The sequence below is a fragment of the Leopardus geoffroyi genome, chromosome B1 (genome assembly GCF_018350155.1).
Source record: "Leopardus geoffroyi isolate Oge1 chromosome B1, O.geoffroyi_Oge1_pat1.0, whole genome shotgun sequence".
NCBI classification, from domain to species: Eukaryota; Metazoa; Chordata; class Mammalia; order Carnivora; family Felidae; genus Leopardus; species Leopardus geoffroyi.
The window spans coordinates 128,023,284-128,041,600 of NC_059327.1; the positions used below are offsets into that span (position 1 = coordinate 128,023,284).

Sequence of the window (18,317 nt, forward strand, 5' to 3'; positions counted from 1 at the left end):
AACAAAATATCACAGATTGGGTAGCTTATGAAAAGCCAAAATTTATTTCTCCCAGTTCTCCCAGCTGGTAGTTCAGGCAGGTGCCAGCATGGTTGCACCATGCAAAAGAGGGCCATCTTTGGATTACAGATTTCTTGTGTTTTTACATGGCAGAAGGGGCTAGAGAGCTCTGCAGGGTTCTTTTTAGCATTTTGAACAGCACTGGTCCTTTTTTTTTATTTTTTTTTTCAACGTTTATTTATTTTTGGGACAGAGAGAGACAGAGCATGAACGGGGGAGGGGCAGAGAGAGAGGGAGACACAGAATCGGAAACAGGCTCCAGACTCTGAGCCATCAGCCCAGAGCCTGACGCGGGGCTCGAACTCACGGACCGCGAGATCGTGACCTGGCTGAAGTCGGACACTTAACCGACTGCGCCACCCAGGCGCCCCGAGCACTGGTCCTTTTTATGAGGACTCCATCCTCAGGAGTTAAGCAGCTCCCAAAGACCATCACAGTGAGCACAGGATTTCAGCATATAAGATTGGACAGGACAACACAAACAATCAAACAATAGCATGTTGATTCATTAACATTGAACTCATGGCCAAGGGTACTCATGCTTGAATGAACCCTACTGAACAGGTATTTTTTTTAGTAAGACACATCTCAGTAAAAGCAGAACTTCAAGCACTGTACTTGGAGGCCATTTTAAATAGTGAAATCAGCAACAAATGGCACAAAAAATGCAAAAAAAAAAAAAAAAGAAAAAGACACTAAATAAACTGCAAAAAGGAAATTCATTTACAGTATAAGAGCCAAAATAAGAATGCAGAGCACAGCTTTGTTCAATCGTAGATGGGAATCTGGGCTGTCAGGCAACTCAAATTTTTCACATCTCTGCACATTTCTGTGAATTACTTGTGAAACATCTCTTGTATTGATTTTCAAATTACAAGTAAATTTTAGCGAGTAAGCAAATTTGCAAATACACTATTAGTGAATAAAGAGGACTGACTCAAGTTAAATGCATACTGATTTTCACAATGGCTTTCTCACACACTGTCTCATGCAAAATGATATGTGTGTGTGTGTGTGTATAATGTATGTATATATATATGTATATATGTACATATATATATAATTCTTTTCTAATGTGTGTGTGTGTGTGTGCGTGTGTGTGTGTGTGTGTGTATATATATATATATATATATATATATATATATATATATATATATATATAATTCTTTTCTAAAAAAATATATGGGGTGCCTGGGTGGCTCAGTTGGTTAAGCATCTGACTCTAGATATCAGCTCAGATCATGATCTCATGGTTTGTGTGTTCCGGGCCCACATCAGGGTCCACACTGATAGGGACTCTCTCTCCCTCTCTCCCTCTCTGTGCACCTCCACAGCTCACTCTTTCTCTCTCTCCCCAAGTAAATAAATAAAATTTGAAAAAAAAAAGTAGATCATCTGGGCTAAATTGGGGACACTAATGTTGATATTACTATCCTAAAACAAAGACCACACGTAAACATACATATAAAATCTAGCATCATCTCCAGCAAAATGGCAGTGTTCCGTTTGTTCAGTTTAAATGGAAGCTCTCCTGTGGACAAGCCAAAAGGTATCTTCATATGTACAACTTTCAATCAACTTATTAATTCCTAAATATTGATGTCAAGCAAGGATCATAAAACATTTGAAAACAACTGCAATATGAAATGAAATAGATCAAGATGAACTAAGGAAAAATACTTTACAAAAGGTAATGTGAGAAAATAAGACTTAAAAATTCTAAGGATTAACGTTTGAGAAGTCAAAGCTACTTTATATGTTAAAAGGGAAAAAAAGGCTTAGAAAGCACAGAGTTAGAGGGATGATAAAAGAAACCCACTTAGACACATAATTGTGAAATTTGAAAACATTAAAAATAAAGTTCCCCAAATTTCAAAGCACGAACAACAAGCAACCTTCAAGCAAATAAGAACAAACATCCATTGGATTTCTTTTCAGGTGACTGAATGCCAGAGTACAATAAATCAATGCTAATGAAGTTTTGAGGTAAATGATTTTTGAACTAGAGGTTTATAATTAGCCAACTTATTCATGAAATATGAAGTTAGAACAAATATATTTTCATAAATAGAAAGAATGATGAAGTCTAACCCCACATACCCTTCTTTCGGTAGTTACTTGAGGATATTCTCAGGCAATATAGGAAACTAAGAGACTAGAAGACATGAGATCCAAGAATTTGTAGATCTGACCCAGATGAGTGGGTGATGAAGAAAGTGCCAAAAATAGCATAGAAAAGAAAGGGCTCTGGGAGGAAAGACCTTAGGCAGGAAATTAGTAGGAGTTTGGAGATTTGCCTCTAAAGACAGGAGTTTAGATTTTAAATAGCCAACAAAGATAAAATGAAGAAAAAAAATCTAAGAAAGTTATTACTCAAATGAAAAACCTGAGAAAAAGGCCCTCAATAAACCATATCCTAATACTTTGTTGTTCAGTGAAAAATATTCATAGTAATAAAAGTATAAGCACATTTATAGATTTTCATCCTATAGAATCAGCTTTTAGCCAAGGCATGAAAGGTTTATTTATGGTTACAGAGTAGAATATATATGCTCTTAACACACCCAATATAAAAGTAAAGTAATAGGGAGGCAGAAAAGTGAGAGAGCCATGAAGTGACTTCAGGGACACCATGCCTTTTTCACAGCAGGTGCAGTGGAGTAAAGGTGAGAAGAGATTGTAAATATGGGTGAAGTCAACGAACTAAGTCTTCATTTATAATAGCAAAAATGAAATAGGTAGATGATAAAATAATAAGTCAACTAATAATACTCACCAGAGTAAGTAGAAATGGGGAAAAAAGCTAAGAGTGACTTCATCTATTAATGAAATATTATATAACCATTAAAAATTATAAAGAGCACTTCATAGATCTCAATGGAATGAGCTCTTAGATGTTACTAAGTAACAACAATTCAGGCACATATGTAGTAAACCACTATTTGTGTAATAAAACGTGAAAAGGTGTATGTATGATATGCATATGTATATGTATATGTATATGTATATGTATATGTATATGTATATGTGTATACCTGGAATGAAGCACAAGACACATTTTTTTTCCTTTGAGAAGATAATTGGGTATTTGAGAAACAGTGGCAGAAGGTTATCCTTCTGAAATTTTTAAATGTTGAATCATGTGAATGTGTATTCTAAAAATAAAAATGAAATTTTAAAAATTAATTCATTCTGGAAATAATTAATGGAGACAGAAAAAGGTAGACTAAGGGACTCCTGCTTTTTTAATTACAAAATATTCACATGTTTTATTTTTAAACCTGTCTGTATATCACAGACACACAGACGCAAACACACACTGAATTGTTTGCCTTTCATTGTCTGCCTAATGAATTCTTAACAATTTTGCACAATTCTGGTAAAGCAAATTATCTGTGAAATTTTTCCTGCCAAACACCAGCTCCCTGCAGAGTTTCTCAGTTCTACCATAGGAGCCATTTACTCATCACTGTTACAGCATTTTTCTTTCATATTTTATTATTTAGTTACAAGCTTGCCTCCTCCACTAGATCAAGTGGTCCTCTAAGTCAAGAACTATTCTTTGTATCTCCAGACCTTTGATGCCGCATGCCTTCTAAATTCCATGCTGCTTGCCTTTTGAATTAATTGTTTCTAGTACTGAAGGGCCAGTCTATTTCCCTAAGTGGGGAAATGCTCCTAGAAACCATAGGGGAGCAGAAGCAAGCTCAGAGGTGTTTGAATACAGTTAATTGAAAATGGGAGCCACTCTAGAGGTCAAAGGACAGTATAGCTAGTTTAGGATGGGTAAGGTGGGTAGGTTAACATTCTTCCTGTCATTGAGGCTATAGAAGAAACAGTACAGTTTGGAGACATAAAATCAGTGATTGTGAAAGAAAAGTGAGTCGGGGGAGAAAAGTGGTGTCTGGGTAGAGGAAAGAAGAGAGGTCTCAGGAAAATCACAAAAACATATATATTTTATACGCTTGGGAACAAAGTTGGAAAGAGATTATTATAAGTATCAAAGTTCAAAGTCAAGGATAGGGGACCGTGGTCAGAATACTAGCAAAGATCATGATTTGGCAAAAGCACTGATCCTCTTGTCTCTCTTCTTAGCCCGTTACTTCTAACTGCTTGGTAAATATATATGAACTGTTACCTGACATTAGTAGGCCTTTGCCATCTGGTTTACATCCATGATTTACATAGTGTGTGTCACTTCTCTTTTCCGTGTATCCTACTTTGAATCTATACAACAAACTACTTGCTTTATTCTGAGCATACAATCAAGGACTATGTCTTTGCACATCTTGACATTCTTTTCAGTTCACCAAGTAATTTTTGAGCACCTGCTGTGATTAGGAACGTACTATATGCTAGAAAAAAATGACCTACAACTTACCATGTCTTAAGTACTTACTAGGTGCCATCCCAAATCCCCCTTTAAGGCATAATACAGGATGTCTCATTATATTACAAATTTAATACGTTGAAACCAATATAGTATTCTCATTTTATTTATGACAAAACAGAGGTTCAGAAATGTTAAGTAATTTGCCAACCCCACATGACTAGAAAGTGGCTGAGATGGACTTGTATCTGTCTGTTGAATATCACACTTCTTTTGTGAATTCCTACTAATGATAATAAGTCCAATTCTAATGTGTCTTCTCAATGAGCCTTCCTGATGTCCACAACCCCCAACCAAAGATGACCATAGATGCTTCTGCCTCATTTATTATAATTTTAAGATTCTAATTTATGCTATATGTCTTTGTGTATCTGTCTTAAATTTTCTACCAGATTTTGTGTTTCTTGAAGAAAAAAAAACAACTCCTGTAAGATTGGAAATATTCTTTCTCTTGTGGAAACATCTCATTGTTCAATGACACTCTCTGAGTAATTTGATAGATTAGAAAAGGTCAATATTCTACACATGTCCTTAACTGCATAACAAAGTTCTCTATTAAAATGTTAAAAAATGGCATTATTGATAGTTTTCCAAAAGTTTTATTCTTCTTAGTGATTTATATTCTGCTTCAGTTCCTTCATACCAATTATATTATAGAGTGTCAAAGAATTTCTAGCACATTCCTAATTTGGAGGCTTTATAGCAGCACTTTGAGAGCTAAAGAAAGCTTACTAGAGAAGTGAGGAAAAAAGTATTAGTCAAATAGTCACCAAAATTAAAAACACTGATAATAAAACCCAGGTGAAAGTATGTACTGTCATGACCAGTTCTAGCACTACATAAAAATAAAAACGTGAAGTAGGCAAAATGACAATAATCCTGTCAGGGCAATAGCAAGCATTTTAGAACATAAAGATGTCATACCAATCATTAAAAAGTCTTAATTGTATTCTTACAAAGTGTTGGAACTTCTACCCAAATGAACAGACACAATTAAAATTTTGAAGATGTGGCATCATAAAATGTACAATGGGCATCACTTTGTAGAGCTTCAGACAGTTTTAATTATTTGTCTTTGTACAGAGTTCACAGAAGTAAATCTGCTCTATGTTTCTGTAAAAGTAATCGTGTTCTGGCAATAATAGCCTGATTGAAGTATATCTTTTCTCAGAGGTATTATTCTGACTTGCAAAAATTTAAGGATTGGTTAGAGAATTTAGAGAATTTATTCTTGAACATGTTAAAGTAATTCAGGGTCAACAACACTTTTGAACTCCCATGAGATTTCTTAAAATCGTCCTGGCTGTGTGCTTAAATACATAAAAACAAACATTCTCAGCAATTAACTGGACAGTGTGGGATAAATGCAACGAGCAAGAAATTCAGTGCCACTTCCATTAGTGCTAATGAGAATTGGGTAGTTAATTCTCCAGCACTTCTCTGAATTTTCAACTTGTCTGTTAGGTCTATTCCAAAGCATTTACCTCTTCACCTATCCCTACCCCATGACAATTTTCACTTACCTCAGTAATGAAGGATTTGGCAGTAGCAGGATTCATAACAAGGATGGCTCGCCTAAGAGTGTCTCGATAGCGATTCAATTCTTCTATTCTCAAGGTGTCAAAGAGAGTGGTGATCATTTTATTGATGTTGTTTTCTACCTTCTGCAGTGCAACATCCATTCCCTGCTGAGATACTTTGTCCAAAAACTCCTGTATTCCACGGATATCTAGGAACATCAAAAGCACATCGAAATGTGAATTAGGGCACAAAAGGTAGATAAAAGCTATTTCACTCAAACCAAAATGTAGTTTATTGTTCCACATCGTAGACTATTTAAAACTACTAATTGAGTAGCTGATAGAGCTCTCAAATGTATTTTAGGTTTAGTACAATATAATGTGTTTATGTGAAAAATGCAGGCATTATTATTTTTAATTTTTTCTTTATTCATTTTTGAAACAGAGACAGAGAGAGCAGGGGAAGGGCAGAGAGAGAGAGAGAAAAAAAAGAATTCGAAGCAGGCTCTAGGCTCTGAGCTTTCAGCACGGATCCCAATGGAGGGCTCCAACCCACAAACTGTGAGATCATGACCTGCGCCGAAGTGGGCCGCTTAACCGACTGAGCCACCCAGGCGCCCCAGGAATTATTTTTTAAATGAATTTCTTTGTCTCCACTGAGCATTTTAAATTATCTCACCTCTATCAAAATCTTAGGACTGGGTAGAGGGAAGTAGTTGAGGAAGACTGTCATTTGTCTATTTATTTTCCTCAGCATTCAAGAGTGATATTAACTTTAGATAAAATATGAATATCATTAATGGCAGGTGACTCTAAATCAAAATTACTACCAGTTCTAGAAACAGGCAATAATATTACTAAGACTTGACATTGACACTCTAAATAGAAAGAGGGTTTTGAGAGGTTATCTTCTAAGTGTTACAGGTCATTTAGACCACAAATAAAATAGCCATTCTTTTGTCATTTTATGAGTACCACTTCCTTAGCTCAAATACTGCAAACCTGGTAGGAGATAGTTCTCTTTTCAGGAGTATGAGGGATGTACTTTGTCTATAAGATATATTTTAACAAAATATTCACACACCAAGTCCAAAATAAGCAAAGTTCTAAAAGATTATCAAATGAAAACTATCTCTATTTCATATTTAAATAAAAGGATCAAATCCATTCTAAAAAAAAGCGTTTAAAGATTGTATTTTGATGTATATTTAAGTAACAATAAGTGTCTGAAATGCTACAAATATTTCTTCATACCACATTGGCTGTTTATAGAAGGGATCTGAACTTTACAATCTTAATATAGCAGATTTGCTTTAATGATATAATAAACTATATTTTTCTCTATATATCTATGGCTTAGAGTGTTTTGAGGGAATAAAAAACTGGTGAAAGATAAGAAGTAAATAGAATTGTAGGTTGCTTATTATGAATGGACTATACTTCAATATTCCCAATTGTACCTGTTTCCATGCATGTAAAATTTGTCTCTCAAGGGCAATAATTAGCTCGTGTGTTTTTCATACATTAACAATTAAAACAATATGTAAGCCCGTAGAATTAGAAAACAAATAGCTACAAATTTGGAAACCAATATTTGCTCATACTGAAAGTTTATATTTGCAGGGTTACAAATTAATAAAAATAACTTGCTTTCTTTTTATGATTAGTTTTATTTTAAAACAATTCTATAAATAGTATATGCTATCTAGTGAATCTAAAACTCTTAAAATAGATTACTGTATAAATTCTGCATTATATATCTCATTCCTTGTTATATTATAAATCCAGGATATAGAATCATCAAGCTTGACAGAACAAAGCTTCATCTAGAGCACAAGAGATGTAAAAGCAAGAATAATATATTAATAATTAATTATGTACTCATTAAGTGTCCAAGTCAGGAAGTACCTGAGGGTTTAAAATACTCAAGTATGGATTAAACAAAAGGTTAGATCTAATGAGATTTACAGATAAAGGTAGACATATAATAGGACCATGTACACATTCAACAGGTGTTCTCAAACCTTGGTATGAATTAGAATCACCTCGGGAATCTTATTAAAAATACAGAAGCCTAGGACCCATCCCAGAACCAAATACCTTTACAATTTGCACCAAAGCAGATCCTTGATTTTGAATTGTAAGTAGTTGTTTCTTTATATTGAATCACTTAAACGTGCAGTTAAATGTAATACAAACCAAACAAGAAATACATTGAAATAAACAAAGATGCCCAGAAAACAGTGTGGCCAAAGCTTAAGGTTCCAGATCAATTATGTTCTAGGAAATCTTCTGTTCACAGATATAACATACTGGTGCAATTTCATATCTTAACTTTGAGGGGAAAAAAAAATGTTCCAAAATGCATTTATTGAATACAGATACAATGCTGTGTTCAAGGAACACAACAATGAATACCATTCCCCACAATGAAACAGACAGTAAGCAGGTAAACAAACTAATAAATACAAATCACACTAAGTTCTTGGGAAGCAACAATAAGGGTGATCTGGTAGATAATGACAGGGTGGCGAGGAGAATTGAGTTTAGTTACAATAGTCAAGGAAGGTTTCGCTGGAAAACTGGTACTTAAACTGATCTAAAACATGAGAAGCCATTACCCGAGCAAAGACGTAGGAAGAGATGACAGCATGATAAATGCCCAAGGCGGAGAAGAGTTTGTGTTTGAAGAACATAAAGGCTTCCAGTGTGGATGCACCCAAGTTAGTGAGGGGAGAACAGAGTGGGGTGCAGACGTATGGAGAGGGAGAGGCAGATTATGTGGTTCCTGGCGAGACACAGAAAGAAGCTTTGATTTTATTCTAAATACAGTTTTAATCTCTTAAAAGTTTAAGTAGAGGATCTAACTGGATGACAACCTATGTGTGAAAAATGAAAAGCGGTCTAAGTCTGAGAGTGACTTGTTTGATAGTATAACTCAAACGAGCTTATAAATAGTTTTCTCTTGATTTAAAACCGTATGGTATTTTTTAGCTTTTATTTTGGCCAGAAATTAAGTAATATGGCATATTGTTGTATAGCCCCAAAAGTGATGTGATACAAGATCGCTATTACAACTTTGCTTCCTTAGTCTGGAATTCCGGTTATCACTACCTAGATAATCTCTTCATAAAATTTTCAAGTATTTTTTCTGATCTACTGTGTGTAAATTACAGTGGAGGGTCTAAAACACATCAGTTATTATTATTAACAATAATAGTACATAATCACTTATTAGGAGATCACCCTTCCCATGCGATAGAACCTAATTGTCTAAAATTTACTGTTGGCTAGTTACCCAAAATAGCAAGCATAATGTTTTAGACTCTTGAAATGCAGGAATTAAATAGTAACAGCTTTCCTTATTTAAGAATAATACCAAACACCCACGACATGTGGCGATTGGTAAGCTTAATATGAGAAGAATCTGAATCATGCTGTCTATTAGTTGCTGTATGGAAGCGTTATTAAAAGAGAGAGTGGGCCTTTGGTTTTAATAATTCATGAACATAATTAACCATCACAATTGTTCATCTGTGTGTCTATTCCTTGACAAGAAATAAAAATAAAAGTCATAGAAAGAAAGAAGACAAGACATAGTGCCTTACTTCAAGAACTTCTAGGCCTGTGGGTGTGACTAAGTGCTATTCATTAACAATAGGAAGTTAAATATAGTTTCAGTTCAGTAATTCCAGTGATTACTGATTCTACTGACCAGATAATTCTAAAACAGCAAGTGGTAGAAGGCTCATTAAGTAAGTTATTAAACATAAGATTAGGGAAAAAATTGCTTTTTTTCCCAGGCACTGTAAAGGAACTTGTGCTACGTGAAATAATGACCTTCCAAAGAAGCCCAAATCCTAATCCCTGGAATCTGTGAATAAGTTATTCAGCAAAGAGGTTCAATGCTCTTGGTGGCATTAAGGTTGTTCATCCCCTGATCTTAAGATGGGGAGTATCTTGTATTATTGGGGTGGATCTGGTGATAACAGAGTCCTTAAAATTAGAAGAAAAAGGCAAAAGAGAGAGTCAAAAGGAGATCTGACTACTGAAGAATGAGTTGACCTTGGAGAAAGTTCAAAGAGATGTAACACTGTTGGCTTTGATGAAGGGGGAAGGAGAACTTCAGCAAAGAAATGTGGATGGTCTCTAGAAGCTAGAAAAGGCATAGAAGGTTCTCCCCAAGAGCCTCCAGAAAGGGACACAGACCAGCTGATATCTTGATTTTAGCCCAACGGGCTTCCACGTCAGCCTTCCAACCTATAGAACTGTAAAATAATAATTTGTGTTGTTAAAGCCTCTAAATTTGTGGTCATCTGTTACAGCAGGAATAGAAAACTAGTAGAGAAGTATACTTGAGTCTAGTCCTTAGGTCAGCACTTTCAAATGGTGGTCCACTTAATTAAATTTTGTAATCATCTGGAAAACTTGTTGAAAAAGAAGTTTTCTGAGCCCCACCCCACTACAATAAAATAAAAACTCTAATGACAAAGCCCAGATATTTTCTCAGCTGAAGATTCTTAGGAAACCAGTTTGAGAACGAATGCTCCAATTTCTTGCCCTTTCTTTCATAGGCTCCTATGAAAAAGCCATGAAGATTATGGATCCTCCTTTTCCCCATATATGTAGATACCAAAAACTTTATGCATACTGCCTAGATTATGGTCTCTTAGTCTGATCTGCTTGCTCCCCTTAAAGGTAGTTATTGGAGAACCTGGATTAGCATATTGTCACTGCTCTTAATGATTTTCTTTCTATTCATGCTACACTGGAAGGTAAAGAATAGATATTCACATGTTAACTAAATTAAATAAATAAAATTAAATGTTTATTTTCGAGAGAGAGAGACAGAGTGTGAGTTGGGGAGGGGCAGAGAGAGAGGGAGACACAGAGTCCGAAGCAGGCTCCAGGCTCTGAGCTGTCAGTACAGAGCTTGACGCAGGGCTTGAACCCATGAACCGTGAGATCATGACCTGAGCTGAAGTCTGGCGTTTAACCAACTGAGCCACCCAGGTGCCCCTAAATAGAGGCAAATTTTAAATAAAAATATCAAGAAATATAACAGACATGAATACCCTTCCCAATAACACTGAATTGGTTTCAGTTATTAATTAATCTAACTAGCTGTCTTTCAGGCCTAAGAAAAACGTACTAAGCTATAGAAGATTGAGTTTTCTAGGGAAGCAAACTCTGAGGTAAAGATGGAAGAACAGGATGTTTATTAAGAACAGCCTGCAGGAATAACGCTTCTGTAGCCAGGAAAGGGAGCAAGAGTCAGCAGAGGGAGAGTGGGGATACTGCTCAACCGAATCTGCCCAGACCCCTGAAAGTGGGATGCCCTCAGAGTTCTCTCACGTTAGGGCCAGTGGAAGGAGAAACTTGATCATCCTTCATGGGCTTCGGTTTGGTGGTTCTCCTCAGCTGAGGGCAATTCCTGGGAGGGTACTGAGCTGTCAGTGCTCTCACAGATTGGGGAATAAGTGCTTCAGTTCTGAAGGGGTGGGGGGGTTGGATGGCACAGGACAGAATGTATCCAGGAATTTTCCTTGCATTTATTGTTTTGGTATTCAGGCTAATTTGACATTATAAGTAATTTTCCCTTATAAACCATTGCATCTTTCTTCTTTGAAACAATTATTTATGGAAAACACAGTACACTTGATGTCAGACAACCAGGTTCGGATCCTTACTTTTATGCCCACCTACCCTATGGACTTGGAACTAATTTCATAGTTGATGTCTGTTGTTTTTAGCTTCCCAGTATTTCTTCTCCTTTATTACAAATAACAAGACTTCATTTTTCATTTAAGAAACAAACCTGTCCCCATCCCTTGAATTCAACATTCTATTGTGTTCTATATTCTATTACTGGATGGTCATGTATCCCAGGATGGTCAGTTTGAGCTCACCACATCCCTGGATAGTCACAGGATTCAAATGAGGACTGAGATTTGATATATGGATAATGAAAAAAAAAATCTCTTTTTTATATCACACGTGGTATGATGTACTTTTGGGACTGCGCAGCCAGTGTTGTTTAGAGAGAAGCTGAGAAAGAAGCCAATGTGTGAGGTAAAACAGAGGCAAGGCAGCTGTTCCTTAGACTTCTCAACTACATGAGTCAACGAAAAAAAATTTTTTTTTGTTTTGCTCACTTAGTTTGAAGTGAATTCTTGTCCCTTTCAAGAGAAAGGGTATTGACTAATACAAAACCTTTTTTGTAAATATATGATAGTTTGGTGATGAAGGTAAAAACACAGTTCCTATCCGTGATATACATCCAGTTTAGTGGAGCAAAGGATAACTTACACAGGTAATTAGGATTCAGTGTAATTAATGCCAATAAAAGAAATGGAAGCCAGGAATGGAAACATAGGGTTAATAGCAACTAACTACACCTTACTGATGAAAAGAAACATGTTTAAACAAATCACTGGGTTGTTCTGATAAAAGGAAATAGGGCTTTGTGAAATATTAAAGCAGTTTATTAAGCACAAATTTCTAAGCAAGGTACATTTTCATTATCAAGACTTTATTAACCCAGTCAAAAGTCCCATTTGTTCTTAACTTTCTTCTGTGATCTTTTTCTGTGAAAAAAAAATGAAAAAAGGAAATCTTTATAAGGACTAAAAGTTGACCGAGGTAACATCCTCAGAAGTTGACATTATAGCAACTGTCAACTTCTCTGACATCTGAATTGTGTAACCTATTCAGACCATTTCCCACAAAAACTCTCCAAGAGGTAGTGGCTGATTGAAGCTCAATTATTTATTTTATTAAATTATGTAAAATAATGACTTTATCATGGTTACTAATGTGAGATTAAATGTAATCTCTATATTAAAAATGGTTTAAATTTAATTAGATTAGGATAGAGAAATCCCAGGCTATATTAGAATCTAATGTATAAATACATGTCCAAACTGACCCCCAAACCTTAGTATGATATCCTGTTGTACATTGCAAACCAGTGGTCAGCATCCAAATAGATCCCTTTTAGAATCAATTCTTATGTGTCAAGCACTTTGAAAGAATGTTTGAGCAAAACAAAAAACAGTCCTTGCCCTCAAGGAGTTTGTTATTATACCATCTGATGATAACACAGGCCCTACAGTAGATAGAAGAATCTCACTTGACTACTCATTTTCCAAACTATAGTTGCAATTTAACTAAATTTAGTGACATTATCTGGAATATATCAGATGGTATTCCTCAAGATCATTATATTCAAATATCCAATTTAAAATACTGAATTTGGTAGGAAAAGAGATTTGTCACTAAGTCTCTGATTTTTTTTTTCTCCTCTACTCATCTCTCTCTCCCTCATTTGAGTAGATTAGGCATATTTAATCATTTTGACCACTTAATGCATTGAAGACCTCACTTGGAGCAGGAGACTAGCACTGCATTCAGCCAATCCTGGAGTTTCTGAAATGATGACAGAATTCTGAGCATTAAAATTACTATGTAGAATCTTGTGACTTTTGTTTTAGATAAAAAGGAATATGTCATGTTGCCAGATATGTGAGCTACATCATTGAGCTGAATGCCTTTTCCCAACATATGAATAGATAGCAAAGCATACTGTACAAAATGCCTCATTTCCTGAGAAAATAAGTCTTTCAACCACTGAGTGATCTAAAAATTTTTATTTAGAAGAACCTTTACTTCAAAGGGAGTTTAAGTCTCCACTGAGTATTTCCTTGCCATTTGTAGTGTATTTAGGAAAAAAAAAAGATAATATGCCGTCTTAGATTTTGAGGTGACAGTCTAGCAACAGTGGCCCATCACTAAGATTTTCTATTTAATGAGAACTTACTATTTTAGCATTAGATCATAGTGTTTAGTATGAGAGTCATCTTTATAGTAATGCTGATCAATAAGGACATTTGACTAAGAACAAATCCAAAGTAGTTCAATATATCATTTTTAACTATTCGGCATAATACGTACTAAAGGAAAAGAAATAGTTCAATAAGATGCTTGGATTAATTATACGCTTATTGACGCACATTGAAGTAAATGAGAGAACTGAAAGTTGGAAAGTGGCCAAATGAGCAATAAACAGCTTTAAGACTGTCTAGAGAGATAGTTAATAATATTATAGTCATTAGACATTTGAAAAAAAAAAACTCTCAGGGTAATTATAAACATTTGCAATCAATTAAGAGGAATGTGTCCATTTTACGGGCCTTGATTAAGCCTACATCAAGATGCATGGAATAAATGTTATTCCTTGGAATGCATTCATGAGGATGATCAGCCAGTGTTCATTTCAAAGGGGCTTAACATATGGCAATGTAATTGTAAGGAAAGGGTGATACACTGATGTACTTAATGGTAGTGTGTAAGTACCTCAGGTCACTCGATTATGTATTGACCCTTAATTTGGAATCATTAAACTAATGTTTTCAGAATTCAGGAGAGCCCATAAGTAACTCATTTAGTACTCCTTAGAGTTGAGTTTTGTTTTTCTTTTTTTTTTTTCTTTGCTTTTGTGTCGACGGGTGTTAAAATATTTTATTTCTATATAAAGATAAAAATGTATATTTCATTTAATCATTTCCATACTAAGATATTTTATCAACACCTATTATGCACTTTAAGGTCTCTGATTTTCAGAAGTACTCAGTTTAACAAATTAGAGCAGAAATTTACATATGGCCAAAAAACTTATTGTAAAAGAGAATATACTATCCTGGCACTAAGGAAAATGTCAGAAAGGTTGAAAACATAAATAAGTTCCAGCTAACCAAAATCAACAAACAAAAACAAATTCAAAGTAGAATTAATAGGTGTGTGTTTTAGAAATAATTTTAAATGTTGAATTATAAAGACAAGTACTTATAGTTTTAAAATATTTCATATATGTCAATTTAATATTAAATTAAAATTTAAAATTTAACTTAATTAAAATAAAATGATCTAATTAATGCTTAACTAAGCATTTTTTTTTTTTTTCTTGTAAGCAAGGCTCCCTTAACTGGAAAAAGAAGAACATGGGTCCATATATGCCTACCCTTCACCCAGAGGTAATTCACCCATCACATAATTCAGGTTGGTGACTGAGAGTCCACCAAGTGCCTGACCAAATTATTTGTTTAAGGGAATAGCAAAGGACCCAAACATGGCCTGAGATTTGATGCATCGATACATACCTTCATGTATGATATTTGCTATACAGACAAAGCAGGGAAAGGGTCTTTCTTTAGTGTAATAATCTGTAAGGATATGCTTGGAGTCACTAATGCCATCTCTCTTGCTTAAGAATGAAACCAATACAAAACTGAAGTAGAGATTATGTAGTAGATTATGGTAAAATATCTAATTACTTTCAATAAGTTCATGTCTCCATGTCATTACTGTAAAAAGCTGCTTAGACCCCTGTCATTGTATTACACCTCTAGTCTTCATAACTTGATCCATCTAATAGATCTATCAATAGATCAAATCCAGTATTGGGCTGTGGGACCAATATTGTTTTAGGTAAAGGATATTAAGGAACTCAAGTAGTTCATTCACTGAAGCACCCTTCAATTTCACTCCATATGTCACTCTGGTAAATCAGTTCTATTCAGTCTTCCCGGCTATGAAATTCAACTTTTCTCTCATCAATACTCTCAGAATGGAATCCTCCCATTAAAGCAATATATCTGCTTTTATTCTACTTTAAGAACTACCTACTTCTATAGCTTTCTATAACTTTCTGGTTTCTGTATATTGTCAGTTCCTTGATTCTGGAATCTAGCCATTGGCTAGTGCATTCAACTAATTCCTTGCATACATCTCTCTGATAGTGAGCCTACCCTGGACTACTACCAATTGCTTTTAATGAGCCTTCCTTAATATCATATTCCACCTAATTGACCAAACTTCCTCCTGGAGATTTGGTTGAAATCTCAGCAAATTGAAATGCAAAATTAGAAGGGTAATTTGCTGCAAAACATTTGTCAGTAAGTGAAGAAAATGAAAAGTGATACAATTACCTTTAAGTGATAAAGATTAAATTTTTTTTAAAACAGAAATTATTAAAAACCACAAAGTACAAGTGTGTGTTTTGTTTTGTTTTGTTTTCCTAAAAAGAGAGGTTTCATTCCACTCTCTTAGGCAATAAGATAGCAGTTGGTATATTGTGTAATAAATAAATGTATCAGAGCATATACAAAGGTATTAAAAAACAAAATAGATAGGGATAAAGACATTTAGAAAAGTGGAATATTTGAAAAGCACAACACATTGAAATCGGGAAATTGCTCATGTTGAAAATGGTACTTATGCAGTAGAATACTAAGAAGGGTTCAGGGGGCATATTCATTTTCTTCACTTATTGATAAATGATTTTCAGCAAAATCATTCTCATTTTATATTATCCAAAATGGATCATTTTGTCCAATATTAGTGTTTTAAGTTTCACATAAAGAAAAAATTTTTGACAGCTAGAAATACCCATTGTACAAATGTGAAATAGGCTCCTTCAAAATATAATGCGTTCTTTCTCCCTTGGAATATTCTGGGAGGGGAAACAATGCTATGAATCAAAGATGCTGAAGGAAGAGGTCTACTGAAATTTCTTGTTTCCAAATGCCTTCTAGAGGAACAAAGCTGACAGTATTGGAACCTCCTGGAGAGTGTTAAAATACTTATGTTGCTGATGCATACCTTGCAACAATTTTTTTTTTTTTTTAGTGTTTATATATTTTTGGGAGGGGGTAGTCAGAGGATCTGAAGTGGACTCTGTGCTGGCAACAGAAATCCCAATATGGGGCTTGAACCCATGAGCAATGAGATCATGACCGACATCTAATCAACTGAGCCACCCAGGCACCCTGCAACAATTCTGATTCCAGGAGCCTGTGATGGGACTCAGGTTTTCTGATGATTAAAAAGCTCTTCTAGTCATTTTGATCTATTATAAAATTCAGGTTCTAGGAGTCTACTACATTCAATTTTAAATGAATTTTTTCTATGACTCCATAATCTCTAAATGATCATGATTCAGTTACGCTATTTAGTTTAAAACTGTTCCTTTTACCCCTTTTTCCTTTTTTCTTCTTCAAATATCTGATGAATTAGTGTGTCTTCTAAGTTTTGGTTGAGATATAATTTACATACAATAAAACAAACAGACCTTACCTGTGTAGTTCAAAGAGAATTTATTGTATTGCCCTGTAACTACCACTAAAAACAAGATATTGAATATTTGTGTTATCATGAAAGGTTATCTTGTGTTCTTTTCCAGTCTACCCTGATTCAGAGATGCACCTACTTTCTAATTTGTATCCTCAATATTAGTTTTAATGCCACAGAACAGAGATTGGTAAACAATTTCTTAAAAGGGCCAGATTGTAGTATTTTAGGCTTTTGGGTTTTGTTTCTATTGCAACTGCTCAACTCTGCTATTGTAGCTCAAAAGCAGACATAGAGAACATGTAAACAAATGAACATGTTGTGTTCCAATAAAACTTTACAAAAAGAAGTTTCAGGCCCAATAGTAGGTTCCTAACCCTTGAGATAGACAATAAAGACAGAATGTATTGACTGCCCTCAGGCTGTGCCTCCTAAACTAGAGCTGGACTCAAATATTGTATATGAATTGAGAACTCAGAACTACTAGTTGACAAGAAGTCATATTAAGGCCCTACTGATGTATGTCTCACTCAGGGGTCCCAGCAATGTAAGTAACACTTCCTTCCTCTCTTTTCTAACCTCCATCTCTCCATCCCTACTCCCACACCAGGAATGTCATATACACTTCCAGAACTATTGTTCTTATATGAACATTACCTCCTTCCTGAAGACATGAGTCACTCATTAGGGGTGGCAATGAGAACTTGTTTAAGTAAATGCCAGCAGCAGAAAATGTAGTACTTTATTGAGATATCTCTAAAGTGAGGCTACTTTTAGTAATATGGGGGAGCCATATGGAGCCATACCGGACTTGTTACTGAAGTATACCTACAGGTAGTTTTCCCTATGATCAGAGCCATCCAATTAGAATTTTTTTTCCCCTAAATTTCACTGAAGTGATCAATGGTACCACTTCATCCTTAGAAGTCAGTCAGGTCAGCCTAAACCACTGGCCATGGTAGTTATACATGACAGAATCTCTCCTTGTGAGACAGGCAGACTCTTTGCAATCACAAATAAATCCTATTTACTTGGATCAAAGCCTCTGGCCAAGTAAAATGGTTTATGCAGAAATTTAAGGAGGAGTAGAGTCTTGACAGTTCATGGGATTTATTTAAGTCCTGGACCCTGAGGGGCATAGTTGAGATCAATCTTGCTCATTAAAATCTTGTTTATAATACCTTTAAATAAATGCAGAGGAGACAAATTGAATAGATTTG

At 35.0% G+C, this 18,317-nt stretch overlaps 1 protein-coding gene across 3 annotated transcripts in view; it reads right to left on the reverse strand.

Annotated features, from left to right (window-relative positions):
• The window catches only part of GRID2 (glutamate ionotropic receptor delta type subunit 2), a 1,475,947-nt gene that overhangs the window by 688,278 nt on the left and 769,352 nt on the right, over positions 1-18,317 (reverse strand). For all 3 annotated transcript variants that reach the window (XM_045472791.1, XM_045472773.1, XM_045472783.1), the window contains exon 4: positions 5,974-6,179. In XM_045472791.1, coding sequence (XP_045328747.1) covers positions 5,974-6,179 — 206 coding nt within the window. The remainder of the gene's footprint in view (positions 1-5,973; positions 6,180-18,317) is intronic.